Here is a 25,410-nt window from a genome sequence, read left to right on the forward strand (position 1 = left end):
TTTTTTTTATTTCTGTTCACATTTTTCACTTTTTTACAAATCTACCACATGATAAAATGTTCTGTTTTCTTCTTTTCATTTCCAACAGGTTCCTTTCAAATTTTTGCTCACCTTCACTATATTTTTCAGAGTGATGTACCATCTGTAAAACATCTTGTACCATTTTTCTCTTATAGTTTGGCAGGTTGTAGATTTAATATTCTTTGTCCATAATGATTCCCACTGTTGGAAAGATATTTCTTCTTGGAAGTTTTGCCTCTGTTTTATCATACATTTTTTCACTTGTTCCATTTCAGTCTCATACTTTTACAACAGCTAATATGTTCTACCCAACAAATGCTGTTTTTGTTGGGTAATTTCCATTTCCTGTTCTGTAGTTGCCTTAATACTCCTCCTGTTGCTCCTAATTCTCTTCTCAGTCTTGAAGCTGTTTAGAAATGTATAAGCCATTGTATTTTCTTTCCTTCATCTTTCATCTCTTGCCATGATTTAATTTTCTTAGTGTATTAATCATCTCTTTATAAATTATACTGTCATTATCATTTTGCACCTTTTTGTCAATATACATCTTTAGTGGGGACATTGTTTTTACTGGTAGAGGCTATAGTGGAAGGGAAGGAGGGAAAGCTGATGATGGTGGGGTTGGGGGGAAGGCTAGCTGGTGAATGGGGGGGAAAGAAGCAAGCAGGAAAAGATGAGAGACTATGGGACTTTCAGGGACGGAGAAAAGGAAATATGGGAGAGAGAAAATGAGATGCAGGTCCCCCACTTGTCATCTAAAAGCAGATGCTTTTAAAAATAATTACATTTTATTTAACAGGAGCAATAAGCAGCATGTTTTTTTAAATCTTGATAAAAGCAGAAATTGTGTTTGTGGGGAGGGGTGAATAAAGAGATTCTGTAAATAAAACCAATCTAATCATTTTACAGAAAGTATGTAGAGATTATGCTTGTCTGTAATGCACTTTGGTAAGCATAAAAGCAAAACCTGTCAAACTTCCCAATATTAGTACATTTCCTACCGTACTGCTATAGATAACTCTGCTTCCAGCCTACAGTGTAGAGCATTTTCTGTCATAAGTGAATAAAAGAATAACGTAAGGAAGTTACCCTATAAGAGCAATTGTGCAAGTAAACAAATAAACATATCTACATGCTTCATCATGCATTAACAAAATAAAGACGTTCCATGTTATCCAAAACATCTATAGTACCTGTAGTAGCCACTGTTCACAATGGGAAATACAGGTGCTATCATTGGAGACCCCAGCTTATGACCTCACAATGAGAATGCTGCATTGTGACCAAGTTGCGCCTGCAGCAGAGCCACCCTTTTCTTTGGCATGGCAGGACGTTTATTTAATTTCTGTAATGGTAACTGTACTTTTGGGCACGTAAGAAAGAACAGGTGTTTGTTGTGTATTACATTTTTATTTTGCCTATTCTCCAAGAAGCATAGTGAAGTAAGTTAGGTTACAAGACTGATGAACCCAAGCTTAGTAAGTGAATTTCACTGTATAATAGGGAGCCTAGGTTTTCCTGGTTCTTGTGTTTTCTCTTCAACCATTATACTACTCTGGCTCTCTCAGCTGACCGTAAACCATTCCTGTGTTAGTTATTGGTGGGACACCAAGGAGTCTTAAAACTCTTCTTGTGTAATCAAACCTAAAAAGAATTTTAACACATTTTAAATCTGCCCAAGATTGAGGTTTCAGTAGTAAACAATTTTTTTAGGTACTATATCCTGTTGTAACTGGTGAGACTTAATTGTGAACAGGCATATTGAGGGTTGCACTGTAATTTAAATGTGATATTTTGATTATATTTCAGATACATTTTTCTATGTTCTTAATATGTCATGTAGAAATAGGTGGAAGGTCTGAGATTGGTCTAAATGAGATTTGGAAACATTTTAAAGCCTAGAACAAAAGAAAGAGCCTGCTGGATCAGACCAGAGTCCATCTAGTCCAGCACTCTGCTACTCGCAGTGAGTTGTAATTATCAATATATGAATATATTGATGTAATTATCAATATATGAATCTGGTCCCAAATGTAGATACTTAAATCCATAGACCAGGACCAGTTGGATAGATGGGAAAGTTATTTGTAAACTTGGGGGGGGGGGTCTAAAATCTTATGGAATGAAAAGAGGGAATCCCTCCATAAAGGACTCTATCTTTACTAGTGCAGAACTACCTGTGCCATCAGTCCTGCCAAATCAGCAGCCTCTAAAGCAGTGAGGTAGTGATGTTGTGGGTGGAAGGACCACCCCCTACCATACTTCCAGAAGAGGAGCTCCTCCCCACACAGGACCTGTCCTCACCTCCTGTCAGAGTATCCACCATATTCCATTTGTTGCAGCTGCCACAGGTGGAATCCAAGTGACAGAGGAGAGAAACATAGGATGGAGGAAGGAGAAAAAAGAGAGAGAAGTAGTGGCAATAGGGGGAAGGAGAGAGAGAGCCTGAGAAAGGCTGAGGCGAGGAAGCAAAGGCAAAGAAATTGAATGGCCACTCCCCCAGGTTCCTCGCTGGTTCATGCTTGAAATATATATATACCCCTTCTTTTTCTGATTACCGTATATACTCATGTATAAGTCGAATTTTTCAGCACATTTTCAATGCTGAAAAAGCTCCCCTCGACTTATATGTGGGTCATTAAAATTTTGTGTGTGTTTTTACTTTGCCGGCCAGCAGGGGGTGCAGTTTTTATGCTAGCGGCACCAAAATTACAGGGTTCCCTCAGAAGACACTCCTGATGATACCAGCCAAGTTTGGTAAAGTTTGGTTCAGGGGGTCCAAAGTTATGGACCCCCAAAGGAGGTGCCCCCGAGTACCCCCATTGTTTTCAATAGGGGCGGCTATTAGTAGATGGGGGCTACTCTTTTGAGGGTCCACTTAACTTTGGGGCCTCTGAACCAAACTTCACCAAACCTGAAGCTGAGTATCTCATCAGAGAGAGTCTCTCTTATGATACCAGTCAGGTTTGGTGAAGTTTGGGTCCAGGGGATCCAAAGTTATTGACTCCCCAAAGGGGATGTCCCATCCCCCCATTGTTTACACAATGGAAGCTAATAGTAGATTTTTCATTTCTTGGATAATATCCCTCTTAAAATCTAAGATTGCAAGGATTTACATTTGGACATACAGATGATGAGATGAGGAATCCAGTTTTGAAGGATTTTAACTCTTGTGTTTTAGCTTGGTTGCTGGTTGAGCTAAGGTTTTTGTACTTTTAAAGTTATTGTTGATACCATATTGTTCTTGTTGACCCTCTTTTCCACTTACAGAGCCAGTTTACTGTTTTTCTTTGAAATAAATATTCAAAAACATTTAACGTACTGATGCCTCAATTGATGTAATTTTATTGGCATCTATTTTTATTTTTGAAATTTCCACCAGCTGCTGCATTTCCCACCCTCAACTTATACGTGAGTCAATAAGTTTTCCCAGTTTTTTGTGGTAAAATTAGGTGCCTCGACTTATATGCGGGTCGACTTATACACGAGTATATACGGTATGTTAAATTAATTTAACAGGTGCACTTAAAGTGCGTCCATTGATTTTAGGACATTTATTGAACTTGCTGTGGAACACTGTTATTAATAAGGGAACCAAAAGCCACCCAACCTGTTTCTCTGCATCTGATTAGGATTAGCACAAATCTTTCTAACAGATCAGTTTTTATTCAACAGGAATGTGGCATGTGATGATCCAGTCATAGGGAGCCATAAGCACTGAAATGTCTGTGGTAAGAGGAATATAGTAAAATACAACCAATTCAAGCTGCAGGGATATTTATTTTTATTTATTTATTTCTCCTAGCCAATCTGATCTTTTGTAAAATTTCCTCCTAGGCCCCAATATAGTAACCAGGTCATACCTGTATTTTCATACAAGGAAAAGAGGGGGAAATGGTAGCAATTGGGATCCTTCCTAGGCCAAAGTTATCTATTTTTGAGGCCAACATGTTCTGTTGAACTCTAAATGCCACAGTAGTAGCAAACTGTGGTTGTCATTACAAATGGGGAATCCTTGGGCTCTTGGACTTCCTCTCCTTTTTCTCCTTTTTCCTTTGTACTAGTGAAAGATTTTCATGGAAAACAATGGTTTGTAAATAAATCCAAATGATGCTCCATGAGAAAAGCAAGTTTGTTCAGGAGGAAAACAAACTAGAAAGTCCTTGAATTTTCTTTCTTCCATGTGTGGATTCTGGTTGCCTGCCCTGTGTGGCTACCTAGAAATTCAGACTGTTACCATTTGAAGATGTGCATGTCTGCTGTAGGTCAAAATAGTTTATTGTGTTCCAGTGGAAATTCCTCCCTTCCCCACAATAACAGAGCTTTTCATACATGACATATGGTTTGCAGTAGAATCCAGAAATGGTCTGTTTTAAGTCTGTTTTAAGTTAAAGCTAACAAAGCAGCTGTCTTGATTTTATAGAAAATATTTTGCACTCTGTGTATTCTAAGGCTTCCATACATCTATTTTATGATTTTCTTGAAAAAATCCTGGTTTTATTATGTGATCCTATGATCCTATTTATTGAAATAAATGTATTTCAATTCATATGAGTTAGAAACATGCATATGGTGATTGTATTTTTCTGTACTGGGGAAACAGAAACTTAAAATACGCATAGACACTTGTTGCTTTTTCACCTGTTTTAACACTGAGTTTATGGAGCAGTCAAGTTTGAACTATAACACCAAAAACAGTTGAGCATGGGAATCCTTTTTAAATGGTCTGGCCTCAGTCATACAACTTTTGAATAATCAGCTTGCTTATTGTGACAATTTTATTTTTGTGTAAATTTGCAGATGATAAAACAGACCTTGAAAACAGTGTGATGCAAAAGAAAATTAAAATTCCCAAACTCTCACTCAATCACCTAGAAGAAACAGTGGAAATTGCTGATTATGGAGATGAAGATGTAGAACTAAGACACTGTAAGGTATTGAAGTCTTGTTTGTTCTTTTTTCCTTTGTAGTTCCCAGTTGTGATCAACTCTATTGCAAACCATTACTTTAGAATTCTAGAATGGGTTTCATTCCCTAGGAGAAGGCATATAGAGATAGTTGAAAATTGGGAGCTGCGGGAGAGGCAGAGTAAAATGGAAAGCCCTGAATTGCTGTATGTATAATTTTTGCTCAATAAAATTGTGTCATTCTACATTTATATCCTACCTCTGTAGTGGTTCAGTGGTTCACCTTGGACCAGAGATTTTTTTAAAAAAAGATCAGCTGCATAGTTGTGAACATAAGCCATAAGTTATTGAAAGTTCTAAAAAAAAATAGTCCCAACCGAAAATCATTTCAATTTTTGCCTCCTTCAAAGTGACCCGTGCTTGTCCAGTGCTTCAAGAGTTTTTCAAGAGCTGAGAATTTCTAAATCGTGGCATATGGACAATATTGAGGATATATAATCTCTTAAATTTATCTGATAGTATCAGCATCTGCCTTTAAAGTGTAGAGTTGCTAACAGTGATTTTTGTTTCACTATGTAGGAAACTCATTTCTATGTGCATTTAGGTAGCCAGTAGCCGCATGGACCTTGGGTTAAATTTCCTAGTGGTTTTAATTAGGATACAGTTAAAGGTGTTTGCCTTAAAACACATTTTATACAATAGTGGCAGAAGAATACATCCCCATAATTTTCATGTGTTTTGGATATTTTGGAGCCAAGAAGGAAGCTATAATGAAATAATTAGAGAAACTATCTTGCATAAAAATGTAAAATAGATGGTATAAACGTATGTAACATTTGTGATTTTTTTTTCCAGATTTTGCTTACAGGTAAAACTGTTACTCGAGCACAGAATTTTGGCTCATCAGCTATGTGTTACACCAACATTTTCTCCATGTAGTCTGCTATCAGGTATTGCACAATAATCAAACACATCTCTGTAGTTTTTGTGACAGAATATTACCTGGCCTCCTTCTTTGCCTTTCTGTGCAGGTATCACAGTTACTTGCAGAGATACATGTGTCATTTTAATTCTGTGCAAAGTAGATGCGGAACAAAGGAAGATGTACCTTCAGTATTTTAACATAATGATAACTGCATGTGGTTGGTTTGGTTTGATTTAGTGGCAGCATGATAGAGAAGCAGTATATACAAAGGTAGTAACAGTAAAGTATACATAACAGGTGCATGGATCGTATTTCAGTGTATCAGTAGAAGTTTAACTTGCAATGAAATAGAACCTGCTGAAACATGAGAAAAAATTTAGTTACATGACTTCATCATCCTAATATCATACTGGTGTGTATCTCTTGGGAATTAATTTGACCCAAGTATCTGATTTTACAAAAATGTGCATCCTAATTATACATGGGACTGCCAATGGTTTCATCTCCAATTGACTGTTTAGATCTACTCCTGTACTTCTGTTGCATCAAATTCTTAGACCATTCAGTCCCACGAAAAAAGTATTTTAGTTTTCTTCTTCAAAACTCAAAACATCGTGCTAAAAATCCTCATTCTGAATTTTTGGACATGGCTGAATGCTTTCCGTCACATATTTGTATCATGGTTGTTGATGAATGATGAACTGTCAGCTCTGTGTTCAGAAGGGACCAGGTTCAATCCCTGGTTTCTCCAGTTAGAAGCATCCAGTAGTCTGACTTCATGTGTTTTTCAGTGTGCTTGCTACATTTAATTATGCTGGGAGCAGGAACACCACAGTGCTGGAGCATTCTTACGGTGGCATATGTACTGTACTATCTTGATTGTATTATCACAAGTCAAATTAGTTATCCAGCTGATAGCAGTATTTTCTCTTATAGCCAGATGAGAAGCAATACTCAGCCTACTAATTCAAGCTGCTGTGATTGGTAATTGTGGTTTGTGGAATTAGTTTTGAGCATCATCTTCTTAGGAAATGATGGTCCCAGGTAACAATTGTTTTTTTATGAATGATAGTCTCTTTAGGGTGTTGTGGGTTTTTTGGGTTGTATGGCCGTGTTCCCGTGGCATTTTCTCCTGACGTTTCACCTGAATCTGTGGCTGGCATCTTCAGAGGACCTTTTTTCTTTTTATTTCATTATTTTTTTAATTACACTATTCCTCCAAAGAGCTTCCTTCTCAGTCTTCAATTTTGTCTTAGCAACACTCCTATTAGGTAAGTTAGACTAGAAGAGAGTAATTTTGCAATGTTACCAAGTGAGACTTTTAGCATGTTTCTGATGATGGAAGGACTCTTCTGTTGTTCTTGATGTTTTGCTGACCCTAGAACAAAAGTTGTACTGTCTAGTTTCCCAGTTCTTATCCAGTACTCTGTCATATACATTCTCACATTTGTTGTAGTATTATTTTAATTTGGTCACTGCAGATTCATACACTGTATGGTAATGACCATCCATAGTTTGCGTCAGTGGTGACACCCATACCTATAGCCACAAATCGTCATCGTTACACATATTTGTTGAGAAACCTGTCTATGCTGCTCTTCGTTTTCAGCAACAGAATAAGCTTTTTTACCTTGGGCTGTGATGTTCTTCTCCTTTCCATACATTTTAATTGCTTGAGAACAGGCAGCTGCTCAGTGACACTCATTCACATTCTTTAAGATGGTAATAGGATACAGATTTCTTCCAAAGCCCAACTTTACTGCAAGTTTAATCATATCCACATCCTGACCAAATGTTAAACAATCAAGATATAATTCTTTGATACAAGCTATATACCATCAAAGATTTATGTAAGTTTCAGGACAATTACAAGGCGACATTTTTTTTGTGGATGGAAGTTAAAATTGAGAGCCAGTTTCTTGGATTTGCCACAGTACTCATAGGATATAATTTATTAGTTAAGAAACAAATTCCCCCCCCCACCACCACCAAAAAAACACACCAGGACAAGACTTTCTTTAAAGTCCTTCTATTGTGGCTCATTAGAAATCTTACAAAATGTTTAGATGCAGGATAAAACAGTAGATTTGCAGAGAACATTAGGTGTTTGTTCTCATTGTTCCTTTCATGAGTGAAAATTTTCTGAGTAGCAGAATGTGATTGGTAATTCAAGAAGCTCTTCATTGTAATTTCACCTTTTTGCTCAGCAGCTATTAGTCATCTCTAAGTGCACCTGTGCAAGCACTTGAACTTCAGCACTGTGGTCCAACATTGAAGGGATTGATCATGCTTCTAGTAGATAAAAAAATGTAAACTAGTGTGATATATGACTTTGTAAACATTGGAGCCATACCTGACATTATTTATATTCTTATCATGAAGGTTTTCTCTTGCAATATGGCCTACTAATAAACGTTAGATGGTTAATTCCAGTCAAACTATGTTTTGATTTTGAACCTATGTTGAGCTCTGTTTAATAACTTGATTACATATAATTGAAGAGATTTTATTGTGACTTGGTGACTCCTATCTTCAATTCTTTGTATTATTCTGATACTGACAATGTGGGAAATCTTACTACTGTTCTTTGTAAATAAGTGTTTCTGAGGACTCTGTTCTGGATTTTTTTTGTTCTTTAAGAACACCCCAATCCCCTTGAAAGCTTGTGAAAACCAAGTTTGGGGAAGCTTTTGTCCTTTTACTTTGACAGTTCTCCCACTCTTCCAAAAAACTTTTCCTTGTGAAAGACATAGGAAAACTGCCAATTGGGAGGGCTCAGATGCAGAAAGTGGTTTTTTGGCCTCATTCTTAAGGCCTGGATATTCCTGAGCATTCCATTTTGTGGTGTTTTGTATGTAATTTCTAATGTCTCACAAACAAAGATGTAAGATATTTTCCCTATTTTGAAGGTGGGGAGGTAAGGAAGAAAGTTTGGGAAAATTTAAATATATACAGTAGTTAATTTCCTATCAAACCTTAACTTATTTTACTGCTTTAGCATCATAAAAATCACTGTTTATAAATTATTCAGCATATAAAGTTGTGCTGTTTGGCGTAAGAGTAGAATTTAAAAGTATATAGGCCATCCAGTGACATGCATAGCAGTTATACCCTAATGCAGGGGTCAGCAACCTTTAACACCCAAAGAGCCATTTGGACCCATTTTCCATCGAAAAGAAATGGAGCCGCAAATACTTTTTGACATCTAAAATGAAGATAACATTGTATATATTCTCATGCAGGGAGAAGTTCCCTTCTTTGGGGCCCATTTTTACCCATCTAAGCAAAAGGGGGGGGGGGAGCCTTTGTTTTGTACATGATTCAAATGACCAGCACTAGAAATCCCGTTTCACACATTTCTCTTTTCTTGTGTTGAAAGACACTGATTATGCCCCCCAAAAGAACCTCCTCAAATTCCACTTGGATGGTGGATCAAAATTGGTGCCTATAATGGGGTTGTCAACTTTGGGGGGGGGGTGAACTTCTCCCCACCTAAGAAAATGTCTGCCATGGAGGGTGGACTCGACAGCCATATTCCTGACTGAACATGCCCCCCCCCCCCGTTCTCAAAAGCCACAGCTTCTGAGAATCTACCCCCAAATGTCCTGGGATTTGCCCGCCGGGAGTTGACAACCCATGACAACCGTGGCTAAGATTATCTTGACCTTCCTCCCTTCCTTGATCTACAAGCTTACCCTCCACTGGCTTACTCTGAAGAAAACCTTCCAAGATCCACATGCAAGGCTTTCCCCATGCACTCCTTTTTTTAAAAAAAAATTATTGATATTTTGGATTGTTACAGATTTATGTTATACATCTTCATGTTTCATCCTCCATATCCTTTTACCCTCCTTTCCCCCTCCCCCCTTCTTCTTTTCTTCTTTAAATGCAGCAGCAGATCCATTCTTTCTAGTCTTCTTTTCCAGTTTTCTTCTGTGATTCCAATTTTGTTTAACCAGTCTTTGAATTCAGCCCAGATCCACTTCATATCCTTTTGTTTTTCTTGCCATATTTGGTTTCTTGACATTATGTCAAAAATTTCTAATTGCATTTGTTCACATATATATTCCAACCATTTCTGTGTTGTCCAGATACTTTTGTCTTTCCACCCTAATGCTATTACTGCATGGGCCGCTCTGATCTCCCCATGCACTCCTGGCAGGGAAGCCGGAATTGGCTTGGGATAGCTGTCTCGGGCTGTGCCTCTCTAGGAACAGGGACTCTTTTCCACTAACCCTTAGGATACTCTCCGAAGGAGGCTGAGAGGACCCAAGCCACGCGGAGCCACAGTGCAAGGATGAAAGAGCCACATGTGGCTCCAGAGCCGCAGATTGCAGACCCCTGCCCTAATGGCTTCATTGGAGTAAATGGACTTAGAAGGATATAAGAAGGATGACGCTGTTAGTTTTTTACAAGCAAATATTTCCAGTACTTGAGAGACAGCTGCAGACTGCCACACCCTATGCTACTTTAGCACAGAAATCTTCATTTTTCTGATTGACAGGTAGGCAAAATAAAAGTAGAAATTATGAAACACATTTTGCAATAAACACAATAAAGTATAAGCGTTTTTTTACAGATGTGGTCACATATAGTCACAACAGGATTGCAAGGATATTTGGAGATCAAGTGTAACTTTAGAATATTAAAATGCTGGATTCTGAAGTTTGTGTAGGAATGGGGGAACAGAACAGGAAGGAAGGGGTGACCAGCAGTAGCAGTCCATGAAACATACCTGCACTTTAGACATGGTCTGATCTATTCTTGTAATGGCCCTAGGATTTCCTTGTTCACACACTCCCATTTCTAAACGTTTATTTATTGTTTCGTTCAGTATAATGAATGATGGCCAACAAGCATCTGTCTACCGATATGACCCACTGCATTGTAGAATGAATGAAAGAGTCATACTGCAGTTAGATGCGTATATTCCTCTTAGAAAATAAAGTATTTGGTTCTTCCTCTTGGCACCATATTTATATTCCATAATCACACTGTTGATCATAGATAGGAAAAAAATGTGACTGGATAATAGTTTTTTATGATCTCAAGATGTTAATTTGACTTGTTCATTGCAGCAGGTCTTTGAATTTTGTAAGTTGCACATTCTCATATGTTGTTTTTATAATGTTTATCATTCAGAGCATTGTTCAGTGATTTTAGCCAATAATTTTTCATTTATTCAAGGTAACACAAAGTTCAGCACTTCTGACTCTTTTTCCAAGTGATATGTGTATGTGAATTCACCGAAATGTATTGTCAATTGTCTTGTATAGTGAATGCTTTTAATGTATTTGTTACATTTGGACTAATACTTTGTATCAAAACTTTCTGTTAGAATACTTGGCATCTGTATTTGTGATGTTTTGGTTACCAGCCAGTGTATCATAGTGGTAAGTGTTGGACAAGGAGCTGACACCCAGGTTCAAATTCCCTTTTTCCCATGAAACGTACTGGGTGACCTTGGCCCAGTCACTCTCTGCTTAATTATAGTGCTTGTAAGGATAAAGTGTAGAAGGGTAGAGAAGCACTATTACCACTGTTATTTAGTACCTTTATACTGAAATGGAAGACAAAATAAAAATAAGCAAATAATACAGTGGTAGCAAATTTTGAAATAAAACAGTTGCTTTGTGTGCTCATCCATTAACTGTTCGTTAACTATCATTATCAGCTTGTGTAAAAATGTGTTCAGTTTTTAGTGATGATTTTGTTTCAAAGAGTATATCTAACATTTGACCATTTTGAGACACAGCATTGATGTCCTGCTCCTGTAAGTATTTAATTTTATTGTCACATTGTGTGGACCTTTTTTACTCGTTCTTGTTGTGCTACCAATTAAAATAAACTTTAACAAAGACATTAAAATATGAAGGAATCTGTCACAAGATCAGCATCACAGAATCATTTATGAATATTTATATGTAGTTGCTTGGTATGTACTGTTTCTCTAAAATGCTGCCACAAAGACATCATTTTCCCCAGCAAACATATGGAGTCACCACTGTTTTAGAATAAATTGTTGTGAGTGCTTTGCTCCAGATCTACTTTGCATGGAGTTTACATGAGGTACCTGTCTATAAGGAACTGTGAGCACTGTTATTTCTAGGCAAAGGAGGGGGCCAGAAACATTTTGTTCCAGACACATTAATTCCATGGAGACATGACTGATTATTTCACAATACCTGTTAGCAGGCTAACAGCAGAAAGTGTTGGTGTGTAATTTGTAGCTGATGGGCTAAAACTTTAGCTGCATAAAAATTAGATACAGAAGTAAAATCTGAAAAGAACATACTTGTTACACATTCTTTATATGGTCGTCTGCACTTTTGCATGATGCTTTCACTAATTTCTTTCAGTTCTTTTGAGCTTTCTTGGTAAAGGGGGAAAAACAAAACAGGAGAGTTACAGCCACATACTCTTAACTACAAAGAGTGTGAAAGGTATTGTACATATGTACTTTAGATGCATCCTAATAAGAATTGATTGTAGGAAGTTTTGCAAAGAATTTTTGACCCGGCTGTTGGCTACCAAAATCAACCAAGAAAAAGCAGATCTTAGAACATGAAACAAAGGAACATAAAATGTGTGCCTCTATGTGTGAAAGATTTTGGCCCTTAATAATAATCATTACAATGCATTGGAGAGCCTTTTTTTGTAGATTATTTAAACCAAACTAGATGGATATCCAGTTGCTCTAAAGTTCAGCTATTGAGACTGAACCACGCTAAAATGCACAAAACACTATATACTGCCTCTTTAGAGTTCTGCTCTAGATGGCTTGCAATTAAAAACCACAATATTAAAATGCATACCAGCATAAGTATTGATCCCAGAGAAGTATCGCTGTAGGCTCAGAGCTCTGCAAGGATGGTATTTTAGATGACAAAAATTGACAACTCTTGGGCAGATTTTTAAGAGAATCCTTAAGCTTTTAAAAAAATGAATGGATAATAAAGGAGTAATTGTAACTACATGAGTTGATCACTGAATATACTGATTCTATGTATTATTGCATTTTAGTAACATTAAAAAACAAAAAGTGTTAAAAACATAATGCTGTATCCTACCACATCATTCGGATAAGGACAAGAAGCTCCATCGGTGCAAGGTGCATTCTTTCAGTGGAGAAACCTCCTGTGTTAGTGGAATATGCCTTACACTAGTATTGCCTTCATACAACCATAAAATTTCAAAGAAATAAAAAAGAAGAAAAATCTAGCTACTAATACATACCCCTGTTGATACAATAAGACGTAGCTTATAGCTTTCAAAGGCGTCTTTCCGTGATGGGCCTTTGCAGCGCCCTGAAGATGGCAAAACCCCTGTCCCTATGCGTCTTCTGCATGGAAGGCACAACTGCATCGTACTCGGTGCCGCCCTCACTCCCCACCAGCGGCGTGAAGCCGCTGTTTCCAAACCTCACTCCCTGAGGAAACAGCGGCTGGAAGGCTTAACTTCCCCTTTTCCGGACGTGATTCTTAGGTGCTTCTGGCGCACTCCTTCCGCGCGTCGCCATAGGCCTGGGGATTACGCCCCCTGCCCTGCGACTCCGGAGCAGTCGCGCAGGGCAGGGCGGCGTGTCCCCTGGCCTCTCGGCTATCCGGAAGGTTTGTGGCGGTAAGTCGATCGCGCTGCGCCGTCTTCCCTGTCTTTGCCGGGACCATTCGTGCGAACGGTCCCGGGGTGTGTGTGTCGGCGTCATATACACCGATACCCCCCCCCACGTGGCCGTGCAGAAGTGGCCAAAGCTAGAGAAGGCAAAGTGAAATAGGCGGTCCATTCTCATTTTGTCTCTCTTTCTGCCTTCCCGGCAGAATATGGAACTTGTAATTCAGTGAGCATAGCTTCTCTGCAGGAACCATCATGGTGTAATGGTTAAGAGCAGTGGACTCTAATCTTGAGAACTGGTTTTGTTTCCCCACTCCTCCACATGAGTGGTGGACTCTAATCTGGTGAATTGGGCTTGTTTCCCTACTCCTCTATATGAAGCTTGCTGGTTGACCTTGGACCAGTCACAGTTCTCTCAGAACTGTCTTCACTAACATGGAGGAAAGCAGTTTGCAAGCCACCTCTGAACATCTCTTACCTTGGAAATCCTAATAGACTACCATAGTCAGCTGTGACTTGACAGCAGTTTTGGCCACCACAGCTTTTTCAAATTTCAGATTTAATAAAGGACTTGGTGAAACCTGCATGTGAAACTGATGCAAAGCATATAACTTTCTGTAGGAAAGGAGGTTCTTTGTTTTTAGGAGCCAGAGATACATGGCTTCCAGTAGGGCCAGATATCTGTATTTTTTATCTAAAATAGCATCTGTCACATGATTATGCATTTCAAAATTTCCTCTACAACCTTTTCCTCTGGCCTGATTACATTCTAATACACAATAAACATCTACCAAATCTTAATATAATGTTGTTGCACATTTCTTTTTCCTATTCAAAGTCTGCTTAATTGCCATTACTTTGTTAGGCAACATAATAAGCTGTGCTTTGTGTATCCAGACTATAGACCTAGGACAGGAGTCTGCAACCTGTGGCTCTCCAGATGTTCATGGACTACAATTCCCATCAGCCCCTGCCCCTGACCTAGGAAGTATTTTTCCACTATTGTGCCAAGATCATTCAGGTGCTCACTAATAGGTTTGTAACTAGGTTTCTAATTCATGGTTTCTGCTTTCTAGGGAGAAAATGCTAAATAGGCAATTTCTGAGTCACATGGTAATTCTCCTTTAATTTTTAATGTATTCTGCCAATATTCTTTTGCTACAAAATATTGGCACCATATACGCAAAAAGGAGCCTATTTGAACATTGCATCTGCAACATTCTTTAAAATAGGCTTTTCACTTATTTTTGCCATTCTGTCTGACGTTAAATACAACTGTACATTGTTTTTTGGTTATCAGAAAACAGGTTGCCTAGATATCTAATATTGTTAATGTGCCATGTCTGATATGACTTCTTATTTTACCTGCAATCTCAACAAAACAGATTTATCAGAGTTGGTTTTATAACCTGACTTTAAAAATCCTAAAACCATAGATAGTTGCTATATAGGCTGCCTGCAGGGTGAAAACGATACCTTCTGCTTGTAAAGTGTTTTGTGACAGTACTCCAGGATTTAATGTCATGAATAGCCTTCTTCTGACATAGCTTTATAGCTAGTACTTCTGGTACCAGATTGAATAAAAGAGGTGACAGTGGACATTGTTACTTAACCCATGTTGAAGGTAAAAAGGAGTAGTGTAACAACCATTAATCGATACCTTTGCAGATAGGTTAATGATATATCAATCTAATCCATCTGCAGAGGTATAGATTAATGGTATAGGTTAATCCATATCTCCCATTCCAAAGGCTTCTAGAACTTCCTATAAATGCCCCTACTCATTTCTATTGATTTCTTTCTTTGTGTCTACAGAATAAAATATTGTGCTGTTTTGTGTCTGTGAGATCTATCAGTTTTGGAATCCTAGCATTCCAGAGTATCAATCTGTCTTTTGGGAAACTTGTTTTATCTTTTTTATCTAGTTTTCTTCTGCCTCAAAGACTAGGACACAGAGTAATGGATTCAAGGTGCAGGAAAAGAGATTCCACCTAAACATTAGGAAGAACTTTCTGATTGTTAGGGCTGTTCGATAGTGGAATTCGCTGCCTAGAGAGTGGTGGAGTCTCCCTCTTTGGAGGATTGTAAACAGGGTGGATGATCATATATCAGGAGGGCTTTGATTGTGTGTTCCTGCACTTCAGGGGATTGGACTTGATGGCCCTTGTGGTCTCTTCCAACTCCATGATTCTATTCTATTCGTTTCCCATGGACACTATTTAACCATTTAGCTAGAATTTCTGTTAACATTTTACAATCAGTATTTCAAAGTAAAATGGGATAGTATGACTTAATGGCCAGTTGAATCCAGATCAAAGGGGCTCTTGGAATTTGCTCAAGGTTGCACTGATGCATTTGCTCACCCTGTTGGTGTCAGTGGCACTGATGCCAGCGGGGAGGGCAAACGGAGACAGGAGGGTGCCATGGAGCTTTGTGGTGCCTGATCTGGAAGCGGCCCCTGACCGTAGAGCTGTGCCAGTCTAAACATGGATGCTAATGCAGCTGAGGGTGAGCTAGGGGTGTTCCCAGTAGCAAAATCAACCTTAGCTTTCACTGGACTTTCAGCTTGGGAATGCCCTTGGTGCAGGCCAGTGACTTACAGCACATTAATATATGGCACAAATCATTATTTCGTATAAAGTATTCTGTATGCCTGTGGGGTTTTTTTTGCCCTGCTGCTTGCTGTGCTGTGCAGAGCTTTATTGGAGGTGGTCTTCCGTTACCTCAGAGTGCTCTCCCATCTGGATTGTGCTGTTGCTCAGGTTCCTTCCCTTCCTTATGCATTACTTCATTACTGTTATATTAGCTTTTGCCCATGTTTTAGAAAATAGCCCAGACTCCAACATATATGAACATAATTTCTCCAAAAATTGAACCAATTTATCTGAACTGAATTTGTAAAATTAATTCATCTTGAGCTGGTAATTTGTCAGTTTTCAATTTTTTTAAAAAAAAATTCTAATATTTCAACCATATTATTTAAATACTTTCTGTTGTGAAATATTTGGAATTGAGATGGACTAGAAGATGAACTTGGACTTTTTCCATTTCAGCTTGGGCTTTTCAAACCTATAAAGGTTTGAAAAGTTATTTTAAAATTAATTTACCATTTGTAATAGTTATTGTGTTACTCTTGATTCTGATAGCCATGAACTTCCCTTTCTGTCAGCTAAAATATTTGCCAGATTTTTCCAGGTTTATTTAAAGGCTCAATTGTTATGAATAAAGCAAGGACTCCGATTTCATATTAGAGTTGTGTATTTCATGTTTCTTTTTGGCCGATTTCCATGCAAGTTTATGACATATTTCTAGTCTACTTATGCTTCTGTTCTTTTATTATAAGTTCTTCAATTAATTTATTTCTAATTTTCTCTTTGCTATTTAAATAGCAGCTTTGTTGGGAACCTTTACAAACTCCTAAAGTGTTTCCCAGATTGTAGTGTACTTGATTTCTTGAGTATTGTTGATTTTTTTAAAAGTCTGTAATTTTTTGCTTTAATTTCCCTGTGATATTTCTATATAATATAGCATATTATTCATCCTCCACTTCTTCCCATTAGTTGACTGATTAAGTTTCATCCTTAATATTACTGGGGAATCATTGGTGTGTATTGTTTTACTATTGTCCAGAAAAAATCTATTTGTCAGATAGAGTTATGTTGCTCAGAAAGTATAAACCTTCTGAGTTGAGAATCATGCTTGTATACAAAGTGATTAAATTATGCATATTCCACCTGTCCTTAAATATTTGGGGGATCCTATTGTGGGAGGGCACACTACATAATTGTATTGAATCCATTAAACCATTAATATCTCTGATATTTCTTTGTTTTTTCCTTTATTTTAAAGAAAAGCTTTTGTGTGTTATTTGGTGCATAAATATAGCCTAAAGCAAAATTCAATTCTGGCTGTCTTGAGTATTCCAGACTATGTGGCCATTGGTCTGGTAATTCCATTTCATAATTTCCCCCTTTATAAAAGGCAAAGGCGTTACGGCCTATAGGGACATGTCCCCGGGTGCATGTCTTTTGGTTCCGTTAAGGATGGTGTTAGCGTTGCTAGCCTCTCTGTGTGTGTGTGTGTGTGTGTGTGTGTGTGTGTGTATTTGAGACTTTTTATTTTAAAGTGTTTTTAATAAACCAAGTGGGATCCATGCACATATCCTACATGGGCGCCCCCCCCCCCACGTGATGAAACAGGGAGACGGGGGTGGGGCTCGATGGCGGGCGGGCACCATTTCCCCCGAGCGCCATTTTCCCTCAATACGCTTCTGATAAAAGGTATTGTCCCTATTTATCCTTTTTAACTCCTAATTTTTAATAAAATGTATTAATTTCTCTGCAGTTGCATTGTTATCTACAACATGATATAGCTGACATGTAACGTTTTCCAGCTATTTCTCCTGGTCACTTTTCAGATGTGTTTCTTGTAGATATATGTGGCTTGTCTTTCAGTAACATTTCATAAATTCTTCTCCTTTTAAATGGAATATTTAAGATGTTTACATTAAAGAAAATTAATTCCAAGAAAAACATGTTTCATTAAAGTTTTTTCAAGGGTCAAACAATCCAGCCTGCACTATATTTGAAAGATATCAAAAGTGCCTTCTGGTAGTCCCCCCCCATCATTTCCCCCCTCCAGTTGTGTTTAATTTAAAGCATCTTCTGACTCTTCCTCCTTTGTGTCTAATAATTCCAAAAAATTATTTGCATCCAAATTAGCCTGTACACTCCCACACACGCCAGCTGGGTGACCTTGGGCTAGTCACAGTTCTTCGGAGCTCTCTCAGCCCCACCTACCCCACAGGGTGTTTGTTGTGAGGGGGGAAGGGCAAGGAGATTGTCAGCCCCTTTGAGTCTCCTGCAGGAGAGAAAGGGGGGATATAAATCCAAACTCTTCTTCTTCTTCTTCATCCATTGCAGATTAAATAGTTGTTCCTCTGTATTGGACCAATAATTTAAAATGGAATCCCCTTCTATATGCAATATTCCACCTCTTTGTTAAAAATTGAAGTGCTCTTTGTTTTTGCTTCATAGTGCAATCCTAAAGAGTTTTGCTCCAGTCTAAGCCCATCCATTTCAGTTGACTTAGACTATAGTAACTTTGCATAGGATTGCAGTGTAGAAGTAATATCTGGAATATCTGAAAAAAATCAGAATATTTTGATCATACATCTTTAGATCGGGATTGGTCCTAAAGGTATCTGAGGTGTTATTTCTAATATTTATATTAGAAGCGTCACCAGGATGTCTCAAGGTCGGTTTTTTTTTTTCTGTTGGCCACTCTGCTGTTGATTCTAAAGGTTGCCTTGATTTTTGCTTCTTCACTGAAATCTGAGCCGAAACATACTGCAAATAGTTAGTAAGATAGTCTTCTAAGTTAGATTCTGCCGCTTCTTCTTTAAGGGCCCAGATCCTTAAATTAGATTTTCTTAATTATTCATGGCCTTAGTGTATTTTGTTAATATCTTATTTTCATTTTCAATGTTTATGAAGTCTTGTTCCAAAGTTTTAAAAGCATTTTCTAACCTAGTTTTATTGGGTATTGTAATATTTTCCCCCTTTAATGATTCCTTTGACTGAGACAATATGTAATTTGTTTGTTCTCAGTTGTCTGTAGTTCACATTCTAGATACTGAAAACTACTGTCTGTTTTTTCCTATTTGTTAGTTATATCCTTTTAAGACTCTTTAATCATTTAATTAACTTTATTAAATTCAGTTTTAGACTATTTATGATTTTTTCTAACATAGGCATTTTTATTCTGAAGGAATTCTTCTTTTTGTAATGTCTTCTAGACATTTTCTAGACTGGACATTTATCCTTTATGCCCCTTCCTTCAACTAATAGTCTCTGATAGATGCATAGAAAATATTTCATTAAACCAGAAGGAGGTGTAATATTTTTCTAATACCTTTGCAGGAAAGTTTCAGATGTCAAAAGGTCAGATAGTACTTTTATAAATCATTTTACCCATACAAATGCTTTGGTTCTTATAGATCTTTTGCCCATAATTTAATATATTATCTCTGTGACAATAATGTTGAAATATATAATTCCTAAAGATTCTTTTAGTATGTATGGAATAATAAATTTCACACCAAGGCAAAGGCACAACTGCAAAGACAAGAGGACAGTGTGAGCAGGGATCTGCTATCTTAAGTTTTTTTTTCTTCTCAACATATAAGGAAGGACCTGCCATGCATGTGGTAGCAAGTTTCCATTGCACACAAAATAGTCCCTGCCCCAGAGTCTTTGACTGGGCACCTGAGCTGATGTGTGCATGTTTGTGTTAAGGCCTATAGTTGCTGAATGTAACCAAGAAAGCTGGTTAGAAGGTTGATGCTAACACACACGCTTTTTTTGTGTGAAGAATAATAATTTCATAGTGGGGTGTAGTTCATGATGGTCTTTTTCTCCACTGCAAGCTTCAGCTCAACTTTCTGTTGTCAGAACTACTCATTAACTATAGATTTATATAGCATGTAACCTGTTCTGGTATGTTTACACTTAATTTTCTTGTAACACACAGAGAAAAGATGGAAGGAAGCAAAATGAAGGCACACACAAAAGCATTGAAGCAGTTGTTGCACGCCTTGAAAAACAGAACGGAATGAGTCTCAGTAGTAATTCCAGTCCTGAGGCAACGTTTATGGAGTCTTCAGAAAGGATGAACAATATGGACGATGCTGTAGTTCCTCGGATTCTTTATGAGGAGCTGCTAAGAAGCTACCAGCAGCAGCAGGAAGAAATGAGACACATTCAACAAGAACTTGAAAGAACAAGGAGGCAGCTTGTTCAGCAAGCAAAAAAGCTAAAGGAGTATGGGACATTAGTGTCAGAAATGAAGGAGCTCAGAGACTTAAACAGACGACTGCAGGATGTACTGCTTCTAAGATTAGGCAGTGGTAAGTGCTTGAATGTATACGGGACAAGTTTTAAAAATGCTTCATTTCATTTTTAGCACAAACCAAAATATTCAGCGAAAGATCTAACCCTGTCTCTCAATACAACTTAATCTTCCAGTTCACTTTACATTGAAAATTCTGTGCATTCACTTTTTTAAATAGGCACAAGTCTTCATTTCTAAAGTGTCATATGCAAGGAGAAGGGCCTTAGTGTTCTGTAAAATGCCAGAGAGAATCCTACAAATATATGACTAGAAGCACATGAATGCATATTTTTTCTTAAAGGAAAAACCTATAATTCAATCTTCCTGTACAGATGCCATTACTTTCAGTCTGTTCCACCTCTATAATTCATGTTCACTCTCATATTTAATGTGGATTTGCTTGTAATCATGTAATGCAAAAAAATTATATACGGCAAAGTAAGAAACACTCATTTCCATGTGTTATTTTTACTGAATTTGCATCGTTAAATCATACTAGAGTTCTGTTGTGAATTTATTTTGACATTATATGTGTTTGACAACAAATAGTGATTAAAATTTTGTGGTTGTTTTTTCAGCTTTATCTATATCTTATTTCTTACCCATTATGTCACCATGTCTCTTGTTGGACCAAACCAGAAATTATGTAGAAGTTGTAGCTGTGGTCAAGACCTACCAAGCATTCCACTTCCTTTCCTCACTCTACATTGTTAGCTGACATTCATTCAATCTTAATTACAGTTTTTTGGCTCTTTGGGTGTTAAAGGTTAAAGGTTGCTGACCCCTGATCAGGTGAAGTCAGGTGAAGTTTCCCAAACAAGAATCTGATCTTTGCCCATCCAAACATGACATCAGGGAACTAAAGTTTCCAAATATACCCGGTGCTGTTTTTTTCTTGGACTATGATGTGGGAGAGGCTGGAGCTTCAGCCTTCCTTCTCATGCTGTATTCTGGAGCTGAAATGGCCTTACTATTTGTATTTGTTCTGCTTCAGGGTCTCTCTGTAATATTAAGTTCTTGTACCAGATGTCTAGTTCAGACCTACGCTATGTTATGCTTTGATATGATATGCCTTCTCAGGGAGAGAGCCTTCTCAGAGATTACACTCAGGCTGGGAAAACTGCTTCCACAGAAATGTTTGTCTGGCCATGAGTTAAAGCAGTTTAATTTGGGTGAGAGAATGGAAAGTCTTTTAGGTTACTTCTTTGCTGCTGCTTTGTTCCACTTTGTATGATGTTCTATTTAATTTTATTACTGTGTTAATATTGAGTTTTAGTTTTAAGGTATTTTTGTTCACTTCCCAGTGGAGGTATAAATGTTTTAAATAAATAAAAAGGTGTACATTAATTGAAGGGCTCCTGCTTTGCAAAAATAACCATGTTCAAGGAGCACCCACTCATTTTATTTCTAATCACTGAGACTTGTAGGGGTTAACTTTGAACATATAATTCTGTTGGGTATTTTGAAGCAGGTTCAGTTTTCCTGTCTTCCTTTTATTTGTTTTCCTGACACCTACAACTTCTGCGTTTGTTGAACAGCAGATTGGATCTGTGTGTACACTGTTCAGGTCTCTACTATATATTGTTCCTGTTCTCCATATTTGATTCTTCCCTGTGTCTGTCTCTTCTTTTTTGTTATGTTCCTTCTTAAAGCTTATAATAAATCATTTTCCTAGCACCTAACATAATTCAACAGGAAAATATTATAACAAGGTGGAGGTGTTTTAGGAAGGGGGAGGGTGGCAGTCCACAGTATTTGTACTACTCTCATCCAATACCACATTTCAGAGAAATCTTCATTGTACACCTTTCACACCCATACATAGCAATAAGAAATATCATGACATGAATTAACTTGATCTTGGTTGCCAGTGACACATCCTTACACTTAAGAATTTTTCTAGGCCCTTCATGGCTGCCCTTCTGATTTCTTGATTGCAGTTTTCCTTTCAGTTGATCATTGAGCCAAGGAATAGAAGATCTTCAACAACTTCAATTTCCTCATTATACATTTTAAAGTTGAGTAATTCTCCGGTAGTCATTACTTTTATCTTGATGTTCAGCTGCAGTCCTGCTTTGGTACTTTCTCTTTCAACTTTTAGCGGTACTTGTTTCAATTCTGCGCTATTTTCTGCCAATGAGGTAGTATTTTTGGCATATCTCAATTTGTTAATGTTCCTCCCCCCAGTTTTCACTCCATCTTCACCTAAATCTAATCCAACTTTCCTTATGGCATGTTGTGCATACAGATTGAAGTGATAGGGAGATAAGATAAATCTTTGTTGAACACCTGTGCTAATTGGAAACCATTCTGTTTCTCCATATTCTGTCTTAAAAGAAGCCTCTTGTCCAGAGTAAGATTGTACTTCAGAACAATCAGGAGCTGGTTTCCTTTGAACCAGCCATAACTTTTCATGTACCACACAGTCATAAGCTTTGCTGTAATCTATGAAAAGCAAGCAGATTTTCTTCTGAAATTTTCTCATATTCTCTAGTAACCAACATAGTGGGCTTTCAATATGATCTCTAGTGCCTCTCCCTTTTCTGAATTCTTTTCTTGAACATCAGGTGTTTCTTGTTCCATATATGGTTAGAATCTTAGTAGTAAGATTTTGAGCATTACTTCACTCTTGTGCAAAATTAATGCGATGGTTCAATAGTTGCTGCAATCTTGTCTTGCATAAGATTCTACTTCAGCTATACCAGCACAAAACTTAGAGGCATTTTGGGCTGTAGTGAAAGGGGACTACAAGGAAGTCACTCTCTGCAGCCAGGAATCCTTCTCTCCACAGAAATATGCTGCAGCATCCACCTCAGTATAAGGATTATTTCTTATCTTAAAACTGTGATACTCATTTTTTTGTTCATTCCTCTCTCCTGACATTTTACTTCTATAAGCCTTTTCAATTTATTTCTATTATCTTCAGGTTTTTGTCAGTTTCATCTAGGTGTCCAGACACCATGATTGAAAACTTCCTGATTTGAAAGGAATAGTTTGTTGTAATGTCTAAATTGGAGGTATAACAAATTGTGGCTTTATTCTTAAATACTGTTCAGGATCCCAAACCATTTCATATTCTTGCTTTACAACAATTTTTGGTTTCTTTTAATTCAAGAAGGCATCAATTTTTGATTCTGCATGTGAGTGATAGGGAAAGGTTAAGGAGTGTGTGAGAACCTGAGGATAAAATAGGCTCATTCTCATAATAGACAATTCAGTGCCCCTGTTGCCAGTGGTCTCATCATTCTATTGTTGTGCATTAGTATTTAGTGTTGTTTTGCTTGTGAAGATATTAATGAACACCTTCTTGGGACTGTTCTTACTTGAATGACAAATTCTCTTTACTCAGGTGTCAAACTCGTGGCCCTCCAGATGTTATGGACTACAGTTCCCATCATCCCCTGCCATCATGAGCAATTAGCCATGCTGGCAGAGGATGATGGGAAACTGTTCTCCAGAACATCTGGAGGGCTGCGAGTTAAATGTTCAACAAACTTTTAGCCAGAATCATTGCTCATGGCGGAAATACAAACCCTATGAAAATGGACTAATTATCTTGGCTGTATGTGCATAAACCTCATAAACAGGAGAACTGTTCCATTTTGAACTCATAGAAAATGGGGTCTGAGATGGGCATGTTTTAATATTTATTTGTAAAGATTGTATGCATGCATGTATAGTTTTCATATTTCTCTGTTTCTCTATCCTAGTCTGTTCTTTCCCTTTTTCTGACAGGAATTTTGTTCCCCAGTTTAACCCTTTCAGAACCAGTGTAGTGTAATAGTTAAGAGTGTCATGTCAGACTAGGATCTGGGAGATCCAGTTTTGAATCCCTACTCTGCCACTGAAACTCACTTGGTGACTTTGGACCATTCATAATGTTTCAACCTAACCTACTTCAAAGGGTTGCTGTGAAGATAGAGCAGAACGATGCAAATTGCTTTGGGTCCCCCATAGAGAACAGCACAGGGTATAAATGAAGTAAATTAAAAATGTGTAAGTTCAGGAATATCCAAAGCATGATATAATTTGAAGATACATTTTTGTTGAACTGCTAATAAGACACGTATTTTAACTATGTCCTAGGTACTTACAGAAGCATTTCAATAATTCCTTTCAACAACATCAGTTCACATGGCTGCATATGCACATCAACATGTGGTTTTGAATTCTTTCAATATGTCTTTCTTCATAGAATTATTACTAAAAATCCTTATACAAACATAAACACCTCTTATGTAACATTTGCTACTAAAGGAAATTCCAGCTTAATCTGTCTGACAATTACCGAAGGATGGCAAAGTCTGTATATTCAGGACATATTTCATATTCTTCTGAGGCAGTTTGTTTCTATGCCCACTTATCTCTAAGGTGTGCTTCATTGCTTTAGAATCTTTATCTCCCATATTTCACTTATTCTGGATTTGGCTGTCATCTAGGCAAAAGTGGTGAAGATAGTCTGGTTTATATCGATCGTAGTGATCTGGCTTTTGTGTATAAAATCTTAGTCCATATTCATGTTATTGCCAAAGTTATAACTGTCAAATCCTAATGTCCTCAGGCAGTAATCATGTTAAAGTCAAAAGTTACCAGGTCAGCATTTATGTAACACCTCCTCTCCTCTCAATGTTATAATCTCTGTGCCACCTTTGCTTTCATTTTTTAGCATTTCCTTGCTGCAGTGTCCTGTCCTTTCAGTTCTACTGAATTAAAGGACACTTTGAGCATGAGAGTTGTGTCCATAAGAGCTGCTGCTTCCAGAATGCACAGGCTAGTTTTAGCACAGAGTTACTTTATTACCTACCCTGCCATTCATAACTATTTAAATTAAAAAAAAAGAAGTCTGAGAGAATTTCTTTTAAGAAAAATCTCTAAGTTGATTGTGATCATACATTGTATCTTAAGGCATAATTATTCAACTTTTGGATTTTGCCCTGGTAATGAATGACTAAATGTCATGGAAAGCAATAGGACTTACTCTTTTATCTAAACATTTTAATCTCTTTGATTTGTGTGTGGGCCACTGGCAAAGCTATTGGCCTCTAATAACCTAAT

At 37.5% G+C, this 25,410-nt stretch overlaps 1 protein-coding gene across 4 annotated transcripts in view; it reads left to right on the forward strand.

Moving 5' to 3' along the window:
• LOC125433066 (BEN domain-containing protein 5-like) overlaps window positions 1-25,410 on the forward strand; it is a 996,205-nt gene that overhangs the window by 573,341 nt on the left and 397,454 nt on the right. For 3 of the 4 annotated variants that reach the window (XM_048497385.1, XM_048497388.1, XM_048497386.1), the window contains 2 exons: window positions 4,822-4,955; window positions 19,996-20,371. The exons of the other annotated variant lie outside the window; for it this stretch is intronic. In XM_048497385.1, coding sequence (XP_048353342.1) covers window positions 4,822-4,955; window positions 19,996-20,371 — 510 coding nt within the window. The remainder of the gene's footprint in view (window positions 1-4,821; window positions 4,956-19,995; window positions 20,372-25,410) is intronic. 4 annotated transcript variants of the gene reach the window in all.

Source organism: Sphaerodactylus townsendi, linkage group LG05 (assembly GCF_021028975.2).
Source record: "Sphaerodactylus townsendi isolate TG3544 linkage group LG05, MPM_Stown_v2.3, whole genome shotgun sequence".
Lineage (NCBI taxonomy): Eukaryota > Metazoa > Chordata > Lepidosauria > Squamata > Sphaerodactylidae > Sphaerodactylus > Sphaerodactylus townsendi.